The sequence below is a fragment of the Hippoglossus stenolepis genome, chromosome 2, assembly GCF_022539355.2.
Source record: "Hippoglossus stenolepis isolate QCI-W04-F060 chromosome 2, HSTE1.2, whole genome shotgun sequence".
In the NCBI taxonomy this organism is placed as follows: domain Eukaryota; kingdom Metazoa; phylum Chordata; class Actinopteri; order Pleuronectiformes; family Pleuronectidae; genus Hippoglossus; species Hippoglossus stenolepis.
In genome coordinates this window covers 16,167,030-16,188,176 of record NC_061484.1, presented here as the reverse complement: position 1 = coordinate 16,188,176, position 21,147 = coordinate 16,167,030, and the positions used below count along the sequence as shown (strand labels likewise).

The 21,147-nt window shown below is 42.6% G+C and overlaps 1 protein-coding gene across 12 annotated transcripts in view; it reads right to left on the bottom strand.

Moving 5' to 3' along the window:
• The window catches only part of adgrl3.1 (adhesion G protein-coupled receptor L3.1), a 123,704-nt gene that overhangs the window by 67,169 nt on the left and 35,388 nt on the right, over positions 1 to 21,147 (bottom strand). For all 12 annotated transcript variants that reach the window (XR_004698142.2, XM_035174108.2, XM_035174122.2 and 9 more), the window contains 2 exons: positions 20,144 to 20,357; positions 2,149 to 2,258 (listed from right to left, as the gene is read on the bottom strand). Coding sequence is in view for 11 of the 12 variants with exons in the window: in XM_035174108.2 (XP_035029999.1) it covers positions 2,149 to 2,258; positions 20,144 to 20,357 (324 nt within the window). In the remaining variant the exon portion in view is untranslated. The remainder of the gene's footprint in view (positions 1 to 2,148; positions 2,259 to 20,143; positions 20,358 to 21,147) is intronic.

The window sequence follows — 21,147 nt, the reverse complement described above, 5'->3', positions numbered from 1 at the left end:
TACATAACAGTGATTTATGCACAAGGAAACATGCATAAAAACGTCCACACATTTATTCCAATCAAAGTTTGTATCCGAGCTTCATATCTGAGTCTACTTTTTTCAATTTTATTTATTTTGGCGAAAATAAGAATTACAGACAAGATTAATGGCCTTTTTTTTTGCTTTAAATAAATCATATATATACCTCAACTCCACCCGTGTATGTCCTCCTGTCTTTCATGACTTATAACTGTTCCACCGCGGAGCCGTTTATAGCCAAAAAAATATGTCAAGAGTAAGATACAGTGCAGTGTGTGTCCAAAAATGGACACGTGTTCATTTCTCAACATACACACATCCTGAATCTACATTCATGTGAGCGTACATAGGAGGACGTGTATCAAGGTCATGTTATATGGAACAGCTATTCAGTTCAAGTTTATATTTAAAACTAAAAAGGATTTTCAAGTGTTATATTTGAGCAGCAGGTCTGAAAAAGTTGTCTCTACATTCCTGTCTATGATCTTCTCAGCTCAGTGATTCTCCTCCTAATATATTGTGTAATATATCTTCTTTCAATGCATTTTTAAAGTATTATAATTTTGGGAAGAACACATTATTCTTCCGATACCACGATATTAGTTTCATCCAGATGAAGCTGCAATTTTCAGATTTCAGGTAGTGTAGCATTTGTCAGAGCTAGTATGGTGTCACCCTGGAAGTGCACTTAACTAGATATTCAAAGAAGGAAATAGTTCCATATTTCTAGATTTATCTATTTGTGTTCTTTTTCAGTTATGTCTGTCAAACTAGATAATAAAAATGCTCTGTATGTTTTTTTCTTTCAGACAACACCAAGTAGAAGCGTACTCTGTATCGGCAGACAATTAAAGTCAAGCTATCGGTATCGCGCAGGGAAAAATGGTATCGGAGAATCTCTAATTCTTCTTTTTTTTTTCCTCAATCACAATTTGAGTTTCCAGTTACTTGGTTGTCGTCTGTTGAGGTTTTCCACCCTGATAAGGTGGGAATCGAAATTGAACTTAATTTCCATATGAACAAAGTAGTTTTCATCGCTATGATGTGAAAATAACTAGAGGAAACACGAGGGACATCATTTGAGTTTAAGAACAGACGCAGCAGCTGCATTATAGTTTTGCCTTTAGACAAACCCTCCAGGCTGGAAAGTAGCGTGAAACAAACATCAATGACAAATAGATGTCTTTAATCCACATCTCCAACCTGAACCCTTATGTATTCATTATGCAGAAAGCTATAACCTAGATTTTTCCGGGGGGAAACTATATTAGTAAAAAGAAAAAAGTTTTGTTTTACAGGCATGGCCCAATAGTGTTTCACTTCAGTGGATACAACCTCCCCCAGTGTGTTCTCACACGGTCAAAGGTCACATCAGCATCTGTCATCATTTGAGCCGATCCGTCTTTGTCATCCATCAACGCTCTGACTTTTTGAGAGAGCTGTGTCCTCACAGATTCCCACATGGACTTAATCTGGCAGTCAAATTACTGGTGTTCATTTTTCATTAAAACTAAATATTGTTGGTGCTCATTCAAGATGAAAAACTGGACGATTTACACTAAGTTTAGAAAACAAATATGTATAAAGAGTTTAAAATAGACACTGACAGTTTTTAAGGGGGATTTCACACCTAACTTGTGTGGTTCCAATCCGTGGAGTTTTCAGCTTAGTCCGAACCCAAATAATAGGTGCGAGAAATGGATGGAAATTGTGTCTGAACAAAGCAGGTGGTCTTGGTCTGGATCAAACTGAATCATGGTTCGTTTGCAGTGTGAATAAAAGTTTTTGGGATAGTTTAAACTTTTGGAACAATTCAAAATGAGTTCAAAATGAGTTAACCAGGCTCGAAGGATTACTTGTAGTCTTCGACAAGAATGTCCACTTGCATTCAAACTAGTGTCAAGTACTGCGCCTGAAGTGGTAATCAAATGTAACAAATACTTGAACCTTGATTTAGACCTTAGTTCAGACATTCAGGTGTTGAAAACGCCCCCTTAGACGCATTCAAATGATAATAACTCCAATTTTCAATCGTACCCAGAGAAAAACAATGCAAACAGAGGGAGAACATGCAAACTCAGATGAGATCATAAAATGCTGCAATAGTAAAAACAGAAGATCACTTACTGTAAGGGACACACTCATACTGGACCTCCAGGTATTTGTATGTGCCGGGGCAGGGGTCAGGGAAGACATCAGGCCCAGCCACCACTGCACACTGGGTGCGGTTGTTGCATCTGCACGGGGAAGATGGGTAAAGAGGCAGATATGTTAGCTGAACACGAGCAGGAGCAAGAATATATTCCCACAACAAACGACTGAAAGTGTGTTTTTAAGGCTGAAACACTTTAGTAAAGACCCTGACATTTACAGTATGTGATGTACAATGAGAGGGATTATATCCTCTCATATAATTCACTATTCACCCTGACACTCAAGAGTCATCTGTGTTGAAGGATCCTTCAGACTGACAAGAGAACAGACACCGATACACCTGCACTGAACAGTATACACTAATACAATCATTGTGTTCAGCTCTACAAAAGGTGATCCATAGTGGCTACTGCAGGAATGTGCAAGGGCACTTCAGGCATGTGTGTGTGTGTGTGTGTGTGTGTGTGTGTGTGTGTGTGTGTGTGTGTGTGTGTGTGTGTGTGTGTGTGTGTGTGTGTGTGTGTGTGTGTGTGTGTGTGTGTGTGCAGTGAGAACAACAACCTATGCCTTTAAGAGTATCCTGCCCCCAGTCTTTAGATAATTAATTCTAATTATCAGAGGGGCTCGCTCTCACCTGACACACAAAAAGTAAGTATTTCTCACTCGTATTAACACTTGTATTAACACAGGTTACCTAAGGCGCCGCACTATGTGTATGTACTATGTGCCTCTGAGGGCTTGTGTGAGCGTGCGTGTGCGGTCGCAGTCATAAATGCGTAAAAATACACACATGACATTTACGTGTGAATTAAACATGCAGAGGCCGCTCCGCAGCACAACCGTGGATGATTTGTTGGGGGGCAGTTGGAGCCCATACATCACCATGATAGATACATGTAATAACATACGGTGCTGGCCCACCCAGAAGAACCACTTCATCTCAGTGGTGTTTGCTGATTTAAATTAATTATTGAAATAACGTGAATGAAGAACATGTTGCGTGCGAGAACGAGGATGAAGGGCTCGGGACGGGAATAGATTTACCTTTAAGGGAAAACAGACAACTTTTCCCGCCTTGGTTTTACATGTGGTGTTACCGTTAGAACATGGCTACCACTCTCAGTCTGTCTACTGTCCAATGCAAGGGTGAAATAGTGCAGCTAAAACCGTCGAGCGAATGCCCATCCAAGGTTCACTTATGTTTGCGGTTGTTTTCTATCACTCTCCCTCTTGGCCATCTTTGCCTCCTCTGGCGACGGAGCTCTCGGGCTCTTTTTCTTAATATCAATAGAGTTTCCACAGTTGCTCGGATGTGTTACTGTCCAGATAAGATCAAATGAGACTTTATTAATCCCGAAGGAAATTATTGTGCCAGCTTGCCCCATTGCAGTATCAACAATATAGAAACGAATAGAATACAGTAAATAAAACAAGAGTATCAAGTCTAAAAATATAAGTGAAAAAAGTACAAAGTGTGTTGTAAATGAAATATACATATAAAGTGTACACTGAGTAATGCAGAACCATTGCCTAATAACAATATAAATAATATAGGAGAATAAAATAAGCTAAGGAAGTTACATGAGACAGTAAAACCAATATTAAACAAAGAGGCAGTAAGTAGCATTGATAAGTAATATGGGATATTGCACATGATATTGAGATATGATGAAAACATATTACACATACTTAAAGCTACTGATTAGTACAAGGGGAAAAACAATCATCTATCCTCTTTCTCCTGTTGTTGCACGTGTTCTTCCTTTATGCCCTAAATCAAGCCTTCATTTTCCCTGAAATTTTACACCCATGAGGCAGAATCGCAGAGTACAAACAGGGCTTACAGCGAAAAAAACTATTGGTGTCGTTATTTGTCAGCCGTTACATTGGACAATAAGCCTTTAGTATATAACCATAAGTTACAGCAAAATAAATGTATCTATAGCCAATGTAAGAGGGCTGATGAGCCATTTCCCCTCTCGTCCCAATATTTCCTTTCAATTAGTACCACTGTTCTCTCTCCCTCTCTCCCTCTCCGCGCACCTGTCAAACAGGCGACATTTATATTAAAAACATTCCGATTCTTCCACTGAGATACTTTTTAATGAGCATGCCAAACCCCTCAAGTCTCCCTTCTTTCAGAATCACATTCAACAATTTGCATAATGAAATATGCATGAGAGATAATTTAATTTTTATTCAATAGTCAGATATAACACGTGGAACGTATGTAGGGGAAATGGAACCACCTCTCTGTGACGGGCCGTGTATAACGGTATCTATTGTTGACCAGTGTGTCCCAGGTCAAGCGAGGGGTGACTGGAGTTTGAAAGGTTTCAAACTCGGTGTGTTGCGACGTCTGTCATATTCTAATAACAATAACCAGCCAGTCTTCTCTACCCTCGTCCTCCCTTCGCTTTTCTCGCCTCCGTGCTTTTTAATTTCTTGCCCCGGTGCCTTCATCATCGGTCACCTGTCATCAGTGCAAAGTTGTGGACTGGGGGGGGGGGGCACAAAACTGACAACTTTCTTCAGAACACCCACCGACGGACACGACTGGCACGATCACATTAGTGAATCGGAACAAAAAAACTCCAATTATCGATCCTTCCGTGTTTGCTAGCACAAAAAAAAAATCTGCCATTTGTTATGATGTCATCACACTGAGACACGAGAACATGCGATTGGCGTGTAACTTAAGCTCTGTCCCAATTCAGAGTCAAGCTCCTTCGGGGGACACATTCTACCCAGCCCACAAAGGAGGCGGTCTTTGTGCGTAGACCGCAAAGGCCCAATGGAAAATAAACAGTCTGATCTACTGAGGCTTTCCGTGATCGGCATCACCAGCTCGTCCCACCCTTACAGCTGTCGCCTAGCAACAGAGCTGCAGTTGGACATGATGAGTAGGTTTTAATGCCCCTTGGTTTATTTAACGTGTGTACCATTAGCTGTTCTGTTGAGTTGAAGTGTAATACTCTTGGACATCTTGTCGTTTGCCATTACTTTGAAAAATCGTTCATCAAAAAAGCGCAATGAATCCTGGGACATGTTGGAATGGGAAGGATCACAGTGTCGGAGCCTTCGTTTCTCAGAGATACAAGGACACATTTGTCGGCGGCATTTGGAGGAGCCTTTGAAATGGGACAGTCTCTTGCTCCAATGGGAAGCAATCGGCCTCCGAAGGATGCGACCCCGAATTGAGACACAGCTTTAAAACTCAAATGTAATGCCACAGGTGCAAATGTAGGATTCATCATTTCCAGATGAAAACTTTAAAAAAGGGATTCTGCAGGAAACTATGGAAAAACCTGAGCGCAAAGCAGTCCTCCTGGAGGAGGCAACTCAGTGCCAAAACTGTTCCCTTTGTGTTTCTTCTTCGCATTTGTATTTTTCTCAGCGGCGACACCTATCGTTTAGAAGACAGACTCTTTACGCAGAGAGTCAGTGCACCTCAAGCACGAGTATGAAAGGAAGAGGCGTTCTGTCTACGTCACAGTTGGTGTGTGTGTGATGACCAATCCATCAAGCCTATTGAAGGGAAAGAAACTCGGGTAACACTGTGACACCCAAAGGACTTTAAAAAAATGTTTTCCTACAGACGAAAGGGAAAAACTCCAACAGACGCAAAGAAAATGCTCATATACATCCAAAAGTCACTATACAGAGTCAAGATATGCATAAATAACTACGATGCAGCCAACAGGGAGTGTAGGAGAAAAAAGAGATGCGTGTGTTCAAAGAGAGCAAAAATGAGAAAATGTGTTTGTATTTCTGCTTTATGATAGTGCAAAAAACAGCCCCTGTTCTCAGAACATTCACGGCTGAGTCATAAAACACTGAAGGTTATTGACTGGTATTTTAAATACAGGGTACAGAGCAAAGATTTGACATAATCCTCTGCCCGCTCTATCTCTCTGCTATCACTCCTGCTATTTTTGTCTGCACAAACTTTCTTTTTCCCTTTTTTTCATCTTTTTTTTTCTTAAGCCAAGATAATAAAGCAATTTCTTTTTCAGCTCTTCTTCATCCCTCCAACCAAGGAATTATTCCTCTCTGCTCCTCTTTCTTTGTCTCTCATTTCCACTGTCTGTTCTTTTTTTTGCTGTCTGTTTATCTATCTTAAACCCACTTAGCTGCAGTTTCTGAAGTCACACCCAGATATATGTGGTAGGCCTCTTATTGCCGGGATCTTTCTCCCCCTCTGTCGTCTCCCTCCTTAATATCTTTCTCATCCCTGCCTCCCTCAGGGCGTCATCTCTAGCCTCCCTGTTTCTCCCTCAATCCCTCCATCCTCAGTAAAGCCTGTGCTGACGTCACCATTCTGTCTGAGCCAGTCGTCTGAGTCAGATCCAAAAAAGACTCCCTTATGTCCCCAGTACCTCCAGCTCCTTCTCCGCTTTTTTCCCCCTCTCCTCCTCTGCCAATGTGTTTACCCAGCAGCCCAAAAAACATAAAAACATCGGCAATAAAATCCCCCATTTACGACCTTGCGTCCAGCAACACATGCACACGTACGACGTGCGCACGTGCCCCCTGCACACACCTTTGCAACCTTTTACACATACTAAAACGGCTCTGTATTTTTCATGTGTTTTTCTTTGTGTTGGCAGAAACGCTTCTTTTTAATTAGCATGGCCACATCAAAACAAGGCAGTGGCCTGGATACCGCCTTGCCTACTGGCTGTCTTCCCTGCAATGTGTAACTCTCTCACACACACACACACACACACACACAGACACACAAACACACACACACACACACACGCACACAAACGCACACACACGCGCACACACGCGCACACAAACAAACCGTTCACTAACAAAGCCGAGCTGTGGCAGGCGGGAAGAGAGAAAGCTGATGCTGCTGCAGTGGGTGATGCTGTTGTTATATTCTCTGATGTTTTTCACTTTGTTTGGCAGACCCCCCCCTTCACTCCGTCTCTGTCTCTCCGTCTCTATCCCTCATATAAACATAACTGACTGACTGATGATTTGATGAGGCTGACGCTGGCTGAGAGTGTGTGTGCGTGGGTATGTGTGCGTTTGTGTGCGCAATATGTGCCAGCGCTCGCATGTGTCTGTCAGCAGAGGCAAAAGGGAATAAGTATTTTGTGAGAGCGTGCACACATCTGCCTGCATGTGCCTGTGTGCAGATGTGTAGAAAGAGCTATATAATTACAGAGCGAGTGAGAGCTGGGAACTAATCCTCATGAGCCGAAGGAGGTGTCTGAGAGTGAGTGACACACAAAGCCCTGGCATAGTCAACATTCGAATGCTGTCAGACATTCCGACAATGCTGCGCGTGTCATCTTCAACACAGCAGGAACACGCTCAACACACTTACACTTCCTGGAGTGTATGTTAAACATACATACAAACACTTATAGACACTGTGCCGCCGGAAATCTGTCTACGAACATTTCTTTTACACATTCTAGAACGCTGCAGGAACATTTCAGACCTGAAGGCTACTGCCCGATATACCCTTCCACCAGTTTCTAACCCTGCTAACAGACACACACACAGCAACATAACTTCCTTGGCAGATTTAATTACTACTTTCCAATAATACCATTCAAATTCATATATATCAAACTGTCACTGTATCAATTGAAAAACTGCACTATATGAAAAAATAAGTGATGTGGCCACATCATTATTCATTAGAGCAATTTGGGGTTTAATATGTTGCTCAAGGACACTTTCCCATGTGGACAGGAAGCATCAGGGATTGAACCACTAACTCCACAATTTATGACCAATTTGCCCCATCCCATCCAAGCTCATGTGAACCAACTGAACCAAGCCAGAGGAGATTCTATTTGTCGATGAGGACTGTGAGATGTGGTTGAAAGCTCCAAGGGAAGCTAGTCTGTAGACCTTTAACTCAACTCCACTGACTGGGGCTAGTAAAGGATTATCTTATCCTATCTTAATCTTCGCAGGTATTATTTTTTGAGAGATTTTAGTATTTATCTTCACGGGTAATTCGGTGAATGGAATTGTTCGCAGTCATGGTGTTAACTCAGCGCAATCAGCCTTTCAGCATTTCTAAAATCTGTCTTATCCGGAGCTAATTCCTGAGCTTTACTTTCCCCATTCTGACAAAACTGCATCCACTAAGGCACCTGCCACTTAATATTTTTGAAACACCTTCGTGGGCAAAGAAGAAAACGACAGTACCCATGAAAATTTACAATGATGCGTTATGATGTCATTGTCGCCTGATTTTATCATTATCCATAAAGCTCACTACAGCTCTCTGTTTAAGACCTTTTCCCAATGTTTGGACCTGCAGAGGCCTAGAGATCACGTGAACAGATATTCATTCAAGGCAGCTAAGACACACAAATACCCAATAAACAATAAGATAGGAGAAATATGGATATTAAGGTTTTTTTTTGCTGTTGTTACTGTTCCTGTCTGGTTTTCCTGCTTTGTTTGTTTGGTCCCTATTCCATTCTTGCACCTGCTCGTGGCTGGACGAGGTTTCCACACTCCTGATCGCCCGCCAATCCTCCTCCACACCTGAGCTCCAATCCCTTATCAACAGCTCTCGACTATCAGGATGAGCCCTTCCAACAAGTCTCTGCCAGATCATCATTCAGCTGGCAGCAGAAATGCTTCGGCCAACTCCTCTGATTTTTTACGATCCTTTTTCGACTTAATCTGACCATTGTTGTTTTTTTTATAACGCGCTCACTCCTGCACACTTCCACGAGTGGATTTGGCCGTGATGGATCTAGGATTTTTCTTAAACGTTGGCCATGAATACATTTTCACTGAGGGGGTGATTTTTTATACGTCCAACATCCCTGCAAAATTCCTGATTCAGTAAGGTAAAGCCCATTCCTTGTTCAAGCTCTTTGTTCTCTTCAAAAAAGCTTAGCAAGATCTTAACAAATTGTCATATTTATTATTACTATTGTTAAGCAAGTGCATATTTAAAAAAAGACTCAGGAGCCAATCACATTTCAGTTGGGGCTGGTGCCCCCCTGGCCGTCCCTGGATCAGCCCCTGCTGGGATTCGGGTTCACAGAAGATGCTTTTTTGGAATCTCGAACAAATAATAAGCAGAGACTCTTATCAAGAATCAGTGTTTGTTTATTTATTCTGTTCATAATCTTGTAGGCTGCATGAAACCTTTTAAACCCACTCCTGTCTCTGGTCCTGTGATCTGCTCTTAGAGTCCAGCCATTACCTTCCATCCTAACGTCCTTATCTCGTTGCATGAGGCCACAGGATATACAGCTGATGAAGGCTTTGCCGTAAGGCCATATTTTTCTTGTTATTCATGCTGTTATGAATATGAGAGGGATTTTAAATGACATTGCCTTTGGAGCAGAATCCTGAGTTTCTATTTTCCTTACATCCTACAGTAAGATGATGGCTGAGCATTTAAATCCTCATTAGTATCATTATTACTCTTATTATTATTATTATCAAAAAACACTGCATGAAGGGAATGTTGTAGAACAATAGAGCGCCGTCTGAAAATCCCAAACGCATTTATCAAACAAACAAGCTGTGTCTGAAATCTCTCTATTTACCAGCGCACTATATTTAGCTAATTAACTAATTTGCAACAACAAATACGTTTTGGAGGAAACATAATGAAGGCATAAGTGAAATGTTCACAAACAAAGTATTTGTATCCAAACTTGCAGTGACTAAATCATAACTAAACCTTTTTTCTGGTTATGCTGAGGCGTTCACAGCACATGAAAGTGAGGGAAAGATCGCCGTCTGCGTGGTCACGGAAAAAGTCTGTGATGACTTCAGACGCAACATGTTCACTTGCATTTAACCAAAAACCACAATCTCTCCTCCATCTAACCACAGGCATCCTGTGGGTGTGAGGCCCGTTCAATTCACTAAAAACACTGTTGTCTCTGAACACGATCCAGCCAGCGATCGCACTGCCACCACGGAGTCATTGAGAAAACACAGTTTAGCTGTCTATGAACGTTATTTCTAGGAAATGTATGCTTCTTAAAGTGCCTCATAAATGTACGCTTTTATCACAGAAGTAGTGCTCGTGGCCTGTACTCAACTGTCTGCTAAACAATCCAACAATGCAATGTATCACATCTAAAAATGCAAAATGTGAACTCTCTCAGTGATGATGCAAAATTGTAAAGAATTATTAGTGTCTAAATTTCAATTTACTCTTAAGAAGATGCAGTATGGGTCAGGGAAGAGCCCATTCAATTTAGGTGCAGATAATTCAGGTTTCTTTTACATTGTGAGAATTTTTTTTTTTAATTTCCCAGGAAATAACTGATGGATGTTGAAAAAAAAAGAGGCATATTTAGGGAACTGTTGTCTATAAGTGGTAGCTTTAAATTTAAGGGGAATGTTGGGCCTTGGCAGATGTATGCGCTCTTGTAGTTACATTTTAAAAAGTGCAAAACTAGGTATTCAAGAACAGAGATATACGCCCCCTGCACTTTGTTGCAACATCTTTGATAACTGCGCTACTGAGCATCTTGGAGCTTCTATTTTCACACCAGCAGGAGCATCGCTGGTTCACAACACTGACACATCTCTTATCAGAGTTCCCTCTGAGAGATGTGCAATGGTCGGAACATGCAATATAGACTCAGGGTGTGCATAATTTCAACATCTTGTTTTTTCTTTCTCACAAACTGTGGGGTAGCTGGCGGAGAAGAATATCTTTTGGAAGAATATATTCTGCTTTTGACAGCTGGACAGCAGAAACACGGACTGATGTAGATTATAGGGGGAACCGTGGGGAGTTAAGCACATATTGAAATTACCTGCAAGAAAAAAAGAGTGGAGGGTAAAGGAGTTTTTATCATAGAGACATTCAGTTATGTTTTACATAAACGTGTGTTCGACTTTTCTTTTATCAAAAAATATATTTTGTCCGTTCTCAGTGGTGTCTAAAAAGTAATGTCTTTAAATCCCCTGTTTCCTCCATTGTTTGCTGTGTTTTCATTTTGTTGCAGTTTAATAGGAAATTCAAATAAGTATGTTTAGCCAACATCTATTTCTTCAAACAATCACAGTAAACCCTGATGATGAAAAAAATCATGCCTGGCTAATACCACTATAAACTTCACTACACCAGTAGTCCAAATTATCCATAAAAAAACAGAATGACTCCGTTCGTATAAAAAAATGCTTCTTTCATCAGCGTGAAAATGTGTCCCATGGTGAAAAACATGACAGATTTTATAAGCTTGTAAAACATTCTGAAAAAGAAATTAAATTGAAATCCCCAAACTGGGGGAAATTAAGCAGAGGGAGTCGAGCAGTTGGAAAAACATAAAATAACAAAGGGACGGGGAGAGAGATGAATTTCAGCAGGACTCTTTATGTCCTGCGGGAGTTCAGGAAACCCATTTGACAGCAGACAGAGCGTAGTTACTGTATCCCGCTACAGGATAAAAAGCTGTTAGGCCGGCCATACACCCTCTCTCTCTCCCTCTCTCTCTCACACACACACACACACACACACACACACACACACACACACGCACACACACTCACCACATATGAGATTCTCCTGCTACTGGCCTCGTTTCAGCTTTATTAGCTCCCTGATGTCGTTATACACACATATATAGTGCGCTGTTTGGAGATGGACAAATGGAGTGATGGGAATGGATGTTGAATGGGAGGAATAAAACGTGGGGAGGTTGGCGTGTGTGTGTGTGTGTGTGTGTGTGTGTGTGTGTGTGTGTGTGTGTGTGTGTGTGTGTGTGTGTGTGTGTGTGTGTGTGTGTGTGTGTGTGTGTGTGTGTGTGTGTGTGTGTGTGTGTGTGGAGGGATACAGGGGGAACTGGGATGTAGTAAGTAAATGAAGAGTGATGCAGGGAATCGCGATTGACAGAGTTAGGAGAAGCGGAGCGAGACCGGCCGACGTCTGTGTGTGTTTGTGTGAGTAATCTGTGTGCGTGTCTACCATGGGGTATAGTGAGGCAGACGCATCACATCCTGTGCCAGCACCACCATACCACACTTGGAATAAAAAAATGACAGATCTGTCTCTCTCTTTCTCAGACACATACACATATATAGATATATCTATATATGTGTGTGTGTCTGTGTGAATACAGTTCTCTGCAGTCCCTGCATGTCTGTCAGCTCTCGAGCAGCCTGTCAGACAGGCCACAGGTAAAATAATGTTGTTTTCCCTACTGGGAAAAAAGCTTTGAAATGTGTTGCATTATTAATATTTGGCTGGAGGATGTCACTCCACCTATTTTCTCACATTCTGTCTGAGCATGTCTTGTACACTGCAATATGTAGCTTCTGTCAAACAAAGTGTTCACCGGATATTCTCATGCATGCACTTTGGGATTTTAGCCTGAAAGATGTCAATGATCGAAAATGACTGACGACTGACAACTCACAGTCGAGTCAATAAAATCGCCCACTTGTGCTGTCACATTTTCGTGCAGAGATGAAAGCTGTTTAAAGAATCAGGAAGTTGTAAACTCTGGATACAGAGAAGCATTTGTATGCAAATGGAAAACAGTGGAGACATTTCTGCAACGACATTGTTAAGAAAACATAAATGTGATAAAAATTTGCATTGAATGGGAAATGTGTGAAGAAGGTTGTCAACAGCTAATTTAATTTGCAGAGAAAAGATTGATACCACTTCAATATGGCTGCTGGAGATGTTTGTTTTAGGTTAAATGACTGTAAATGCTAATTGGATTGAACTGGATATATGATGCTTCTTAATTAAACCTTCGTAGCTGTTGATAGGAAAATCATATTATAATAACATATATTTTCACAGGATATTGTCTTGGTATAGTTAATTCTTTTGCAAGAAACAATCTGCTTAAAAATTATGTTGTATCTTGCATCTTCTTGCGCAGTGGCAAACAAATAATGCACACAGACACTTAATGCCCTCTATCTTGCAGGCAGGCAGACAGCCAAGTAGCTACAGTTTTTAAACTCCGCCATCTCTCCTCTCCTGTGCTCTCCTCTTCCAATGGTAACCATAGCAACTTCCAAGTCGTCCGATTCCAGGACACACTCAGGGAGTCTTTCTACTGATTCCACCTAGCAACATTCCTCTGCTGGTCTCCCTGTGTTTCTCTCAGCCATACATCTGTGTGTGCATGTGTGTGTGTTTCTCCGTGTGACACCTCTTTCTCCAGAATTTAATCCAAGACCACCTGCTTGCACAAACTCTGAAATCCTCCTAAAAGCTAAAAGACGAGTAGCATTTCAGACAGCTGGGCTGTCTCTCCTGGTTGTTGAAAAGCAGAGGAGCGTGTAAGACACCAAAGCCGTCAAGACGATGGAGCAACGCCAAACAGAGAAGCTGTCTCGCAGGATTTAGCCTGCCTCGCATCATAATGCAAAAGAAATGCATGCTGTTGTGTGTATGCATGTACTGTATGTTCATGTGCATGAGCCAGAGGGATGCATCTTGTGTCCTGGTCTGGTTTTGCACTTCAATGTCAATGTCAAAGTATCGAGTCAGTCACTTCCTACATGCCAGCACGTCGGAGGCACTGACTCACATGTTTGTCTCCGAATGTGTCAGACTTTGTGTGTGTATGTGGGAGCAGGAGAATGAAATAGAGAGGATGTGTGTGGTGTCTAGACCGTTCTCAAACTATTCTCAGCCAGCCACATAGCTTAGGTGCTCGGTGAAGCATGGTAACTAAGGTTAGCAGAGCTGTCGCGACAGCAGAAAAGGGTCAGACATCGGAGACTTTGACATGTGGAAATACAGAGGTTTTTGAAGAACAACAGTTGTCAGTCGGGGGGGCTGTATCTCAGTGTGTGAGTGGGGATATGGAGGATAATGAGGGTGAACAAAGGGCAGCAATATAATGTGATGAACCTTTGCTCTCATTGCCATCACATATCAAAAGTTTCTACATACTGTGTGTCAGAATCTATTTTTAAATATATCTTCCCTTCTAAGTTTTCTCTCAATATGCCTATATCTGCATCTGTGTGTGTGTACATACACATGCACAGCATGCATGTGTGTAGGGCCTAATTACCGCACTGAGCTAGGGTGACAGTTGGGCCCCTAGGGTGCCGCAGGGCATCTCCTGTAACCATGGTGACTATAAGGGTGGCAGCACAAGCACACACACACACATTAAGTAGGACATTTCCAGATATGACCTCATTCAATGGGAAGCAGGAGAGTTAATGGAGGGAGAAGACAAGTGAACAGATATAAACAGATAAAATCTGTGATAAATAATATAACAAGATATAATTGTTGATATCCTGGTGAGTCCACCTCCGCAAGACCCACACAAAACACCCAGCACACACCGCCTCAGCTGCCTCAGTGCAAACTCTCAACAGATAATATTGTTGTCGTAGCGACACAGGGCTGGAGTAATGATTCAGTAGATTTATAGGATTTATGTAAGTCGAGAGCATTAATTTATCTGTGTCTCTGTCATTATGTGTTCTGCCTCTCTTTACTTCTCCTCCTCTGTTTACTGAGATGAATCAGACTCAAACGGAGAAGACAGATGAAGTGCAGGTATGCCTGTATGATTTCATACTTCACTGCTCACACATTCCTGGACTGTAGGACATGGCTAGCACCGGATCATAGTCTATGAATCAAGTGTTTTTTTTATAATTCAGAGTCAAAGGAAAAAAAAACTTCAGAGGTTTCTTTCCATTCTCCCGTGTGAAGGGTTCAAACATGCGTGTGCACACTCGCTAACACATACAAAAGCATAGAAACACACACCACGGCATATACACACTAGCCTGGTGCTTTGAAGGCTGAGACTCAGTTCTAAAGAGACAGGCTGCCAGAAGAAGTTGACCGAGCCTTGGATGTGATGAGCAACTCTCTCAGTTTCTCTCTGAGTGTGTCTTTCTGTGCACGGGCAAGAGAGTTTGTGTGAGCATGCATGCATGAGCAAGCTTGCATGTTCATGCATGCATGCATGCATGCATGTGTAATTATTGGTGTGTGTGCACACAGGGCTGGTGAATATATGTTTTTACAAAGATTGTGCACCTTGGATCCCTGGGGCCATCAAAGGCTGGGGTTTAATATAGAGGATGCTTCTATAGCCTTCAGCCAATGATCAGGGGGTGTAAAAATATAGAATCACACTGTGAAATACAGACAACGTGCTGCATCACATGAGCTTCTGCCTTTAAGTCTCAACTCCACCTTTCCTCTGAGCAATGGAAAGTGAAAAAACAGGAAAGGGCGATGAAAACTAAAACAGATGGCGAGGGAGAAAGGAAAAGTGACAGTGTGGGTGGGAAGTAGGGGGTGAGAGGCAATTTGAAATATGAGAGGAGTGAAGAAAAACTGGAAATGGATTGACAGAAATTGAGATATCAAAAGGGAGAGAGAGAGAGAGAGAGAGAGAGACAGGGAACTGATAAATAAAGCATGTTGTTATTCAACACTTCCAAAAGCAAGGGAGAGAAGGGGAGCAGAAAAAAGGGGGGAACTACTCCTTACCCTTGTCTTTCATGTCAAAGTGATTTCCCTTTGTGTTGAGGGACTTCTTCAAGAGGGAAGGAGAAGAAAAGTGGAGAGCAACAGAGAAGGGGGGACAGACGGGAGGGAAAGAGAGGCAGAAGGGCAAACAAGGTGACAAGGTGGGAGAGGCTGAGCAGAGGTGTCAGGGGAAAGTCTGTTTGAAGTCCAGAAGTAATTTTCTAACATGGTAGCTGTGGCAGGGGCAGCAAGTGTGTGCAGTGCCTACACATTCTGCAGAGTGTCCACACTTATGGCCTCAAGTGCCTGAATACCTGTGTGTGTTTGTGTGCAGGAGTGCCTGTGTGTGAGTGTGTGAGAGAGAGAATCAGTGCAGAAAGAGAGCGCGCGCCGAAAGGTACTCGGTTCATGAAGCACTCAAGTATCAGTGAGGGACAAGGAGCGCATTGAGAAGCATCTCCGTAGAAGCCATCAAGTCACTTTTATGTCAGTGGATCGCTGTGACTTGCAGCCGTTCCACCATTTTGGCTCGCAGCTCTCTCCCTGTGCAGAACTGAACAACCCAAACTTTGAAAATGCTTCTGCTTCCCTGATATAACTCTTACCCAGGGCCAGTTTAACGTAAACTCAACCTTACTACGCCGTAGCCGAGCCAACATGGCTTTAAAGTATTTAAATATAAAAGGGCCCATTCCAAGGTAAAGAAAACAACAATTCGTACAATTTAGATGAAACACGAAAGTGAAAACATCACTAGGATTATTTAATATTCAATTTCTGTCAATTGATCCATTTCACATAAATTGTACACACTGGACCTTTAAAGCCAGTCCCCATTGTAATGTCCTTAACACAAGTAAATAAACAGCATATAAGAGGGTTAGAAGATCGGAGATAGGCTGTGAAATGGAGTGTTCAGCAGGCGGGATTTTTACGTGCACTAATATTGAGACTCAATAAGCGCTATACTAACACAGCGATAAGAACTTGGATCATATGGACAATTTCTTAATGAGATAATAAAATTAAAACCTAAAAAGAACAGAAGTTAAAACAAAGAATGCTCGGGAGCCACTTTGAAATAAGTGCTGCAGCTCCAAACCTGATAAAGCGGAGTGAGCCATTGAACTGGGGCCAGTCTATCGCAAAAACAGATTAAGCGTAACTTTCATGGCCGCAGCTTCGTTTCCCCTTCAACCCAGTGTATCCCAATGGGGAGATAATCTGGGAAATGCAGCGATATCAGGTCCTCTCTAGGTTGCCTGAGAAGCCTTGTGAGACCCTCTGGAGATATGAGGCTTTGATATCAAGACCAATTATGTGGTATGGGCACACACACACACACACACACACACACACACACACACACACACAACACACAAACACACACACGCACACACACACACACACACACACACACACACACACACACACACACACACACACACACACACACACACACACACACACACACTCCCTGGCCTTGGAGAGAGGTAGAGAGGAAAACAAAAAGAGAATGTGATACTGAGGAAACACTGGGCAGGCGGAACATGCTCTGATTTTATCAGCTAGTTGAGCCGGGCTTGAAAGCCAAAGACGATACAGACGTAGAGGGAATGAGAGAGTGGAAACTCGACAGGCTGAAACAGACTGAAGAAGAGGGATGTGTGAGAATATGGGAAGGAGCGAAATTCACACACACACGCACAAATAAACCCCACTGCAATTCACACAAAAGCCCCAAATAAAGCCTTCAAAACACACTAATGAGTTCACAAACAAGCATGAGACGTGTGCACACTCATGATTCAATGTGTGCATCTACCTGAAACACCTATACTGTGTTCATGACTACATCTGAGCTGGGTTTTCGCTGGTGTCATTCACGGCCTTTTGCGGCAATCACACACACATACATACAAACCCACACTGAAAATATACTGTAAGTGATAAACAGTTGTTTCCTGTCTGAGTCACCTCCGCAGAGGATCCCTCCAGATTAAGTTTGGCCTCTGGCTCTGCTAATTGGAGCTTAAAGTCTGGTGTAGCCCCTGGGCAGCGTGTGCGGTGTGTGGCACATGCTGCGTGTATCTGCGTGTGTATAAATTATGGATATGGAGGCCGGTAGGAGAGTGGCCACACACGCTGCAGCTGCTTGACGCGAGTGGGGGAGACTGGGCCAAGCCAAAGCAATCGCAATCAGAGCACCGGCACATGACGGAGACAGGTGCTATGATATGTACATATATGTGTGTGTGTGTGTGTGTGTGTGTGTAAAGGCCTTTTTCACAGCAGACATTTTGACATTTCACAGTCGGGAAATCACAGGTAAATAATGAAATAAACTAACTGATGGCTGAATTCCATTAGGTGTGACTCATGAATTTCATTACTGTGATATTTTTTACTGTAACATGTCAAAATGTCTGCTCGGAAAAGTCTCAATTAAGCTGCTTCCTGACATGCACTGAACTCCAGATAATCTCCTGAAATCATCCAGCAGGGCTGTTTGGGAGAAACTCCAGACTGATCTGCAGAGCTTCTCCCTCCAGCCGCCTGGTAAAAACTCAGGAGAATGTTTCCCCCGATTGAGCACATGTGAGAATACAGCAGGATATTATCCGGAGAAGTCACCACGATCGAGTGGACATGTTGAAAAAAATCAAAGACTGTAAATGATACACGTAGAAGACACAGAAGAAGATGGCAACTTGGAAAGATAACGAGATTCGAGAACTTTTGGTGATGACTGCCAACACCGGTGTCGATGTGCTGTACACAAAAACGTGTTATCTCGTTATTTCCTGTCCCCAACAACAGTTCGTTTTCAGTTGTCGGGAACACATCTGATTGAAGAATCTCCTGCTGCGTTCTTCATATGTGAAAGACAAACTCCCACTGTACCGACATTTTGCGGAGTTCATGTCAACAGCTTTACTGATACCCATGATTTAATGGATTTAAAAGATTGTCATAGAATAAACAAAAATAGACATTGTAATTTCTATTCAAAGACAAACTTAAAGCAGATTCCCTGTGTTTTCTACCATGTATGAAAAATGATTAATGTAAGGCGAGCGCATTAATTCATCCTTGTCTGTGTCATCATGTGTTCTGCCTCTCTTTTCTTCTCCTCCTCTGTTTACTGAGATGAATCAAACGGAGAAGACAGATGAAGTGCAGGTATGCCTGTGTGGCTTCATACTTCACTGCTCACACATTCCTGGACTGCAGGACATGGCTAGCACCGGATCATAGTCTATGAATTTCTATAATTCAGAGTCAAAGGAAAATAAGAACTTCAGAGGTTCCTCTCCAGTTTCCTGTGTGGTTCAAACATGCGTGTGCACACACACACACACACACACACACACACACACACACACACACACACACACACACACACACACACACACACTGCTGTTACTGTTCAGCTTGTCAGGAGAGGAGGCGGTCACACTGTCCAGCTGTAGAGGAAGTGTTACCCGAGTAATACCATTGTCTGATAAGGTTCTGCGGTGGTTTGGCATTGTACTGTATGTACAGGAAGTGAGAGAAGCAGAAATGTGGGGGGCGGGGGGGGGTGCAGGTTACACTGGGTTTCAATAGATTTCCCATCACCTCTCTCCTTTTTTTTCCCCATTACACACACGTCTGACAGGGCTGTGGTGTCATTTAATGTTGCTGTTGTTTGCGGTCAACTTTGTGAAAGTGGGTTAACGTGTGAGTAATGATGGACTTTCCTAAATCTCCATTCCCGCAACTTTTACTTTACAAAACGTCTCTGTCCAGAGGAGAACACACAAGAAAAACAACCTCAAGCGCTCAAACAAGCATTCCAGGCCCGTGGCTGGTGATGAAGTCCACATCAATGAGGAATTCTGAGAAGTAATAATGAGCGAGGCAGATGTCTGTGAATGACGATAATATGATGCTCTGAGCGCTAAATTTGGCTGCAAACTTGTAACTGGAGCTAGCAGTGCTCACCAAATGTAGAGAAACCGGTACATAGCCGCCATTGCTGTCATTGTGTCTGGCACATGAACACACAAAGTTGCAGTTGGCATGTGCGAAGTAAGCTGTGACTTAAAACGCTGTGTGTGTGTGTGTGTGTGTGTGTGTGTGCGTGTGTGGAACCAAACACAGAGGGACAATTTGGTTTTGCTGATGAATCTCAAGGATGACTAGTCACCGAACAGTTGAAACTCCACATTCACTGTCGTTATAGGGTCTCTGGGACTGAGAGAAAATCTGTCTCCTCCTCTCTTCAAATAACTAAAACAATTCCGAGTGTTGCTATTTTGGCTGAAGCTCTTTATGCTGCGAGTCAACCTTGCACATTCGGCAGTAAAGCCTGCCATGGGACAAATTCAATTTCCAAAGCAACACACAGCCATAATTATTTTCACTGTGGTCCAATTTAGTTCCGCAGTCCTCTCACAAAGTAAGACTTGAGATGAACTTTCTTCACACAAGCGCTGTAGAGTTTCACAGTCACATGCTTTTAGTACTTCATGCATACACACTGACCTGAGTGACATGATCTTGTACGCGTCGGGCAGGTAGCACCGCGTGTTCTCCATCTGTGCAGGGTCGGAGTCGCAGATCTTGTCATCGGTGCGGCCGTAGTTGGCGCTCTCGATCATGATGACGTCCGTGCCGGGGCAGCGCAGCTCGATGGGGTAGGACTCACAGGACAGCTCCCTGCGCACCACTGCCATGGGGATGGGGGCACGGCCATGGACTGGACACACAGACACACAAACACATACGTTAGCCCAATGACAGCGCTTGATGTAATGATCTGTCTCCCCTATACCCATTGAAATACGTGATACAACTTATTTGTAAGCGTGTCTTTCAAATATGGAGGTCTGAATCGTACAAGCACACGCTGTGTTTAACTCAAACTGTATTTGTACCCTTGTCATATAGACTAATTATCCACACTGAAGGAAAACAATAGATCACAGGATTTTTCATAAGCACATGTCCTCTGTTGCAAGTAAACTACCTTGATAATTGCTGTTTTGTAGTTAGCAGCTCGAGACATCATTCTAGGTAGAGAGTAAATTGCCTAGCAGTTTCAACAGGCATTTAGTTCCGCGGAAATTATTCAAAGACGGCAATGCCTAATTATTCTCAGAGGCAGAAAATGGGATGCATACATCCACCCTTACTGTACTGAAAAAGGAAACGTGTCATTAATTCCAATGAGATTGAAGCCACTGATGTGTCCCAGATCTTTTTAGTGCTGTTGCTTCGCTCCCTGACTTAATAATGAGTGGAACTGATGAAGCGTCTTGCATGATGAAACATCTGTTGGGCCAAACCGCATCAGCGAGTTGCCACTGACTTCTCAACTCTGGATATCCAATCACATGGAAATGGAAGTTTTTAACAATAGGAAACAGCAGAAGATTTTTGCAAAACAATCCTCCAAAAATATAGAAATCCTAAACAACACATGCTGCAACCCAAAATATGTGCTGCTCTCACAGGAAATGAGCTACATCTGCAGTGATGTGAGCACA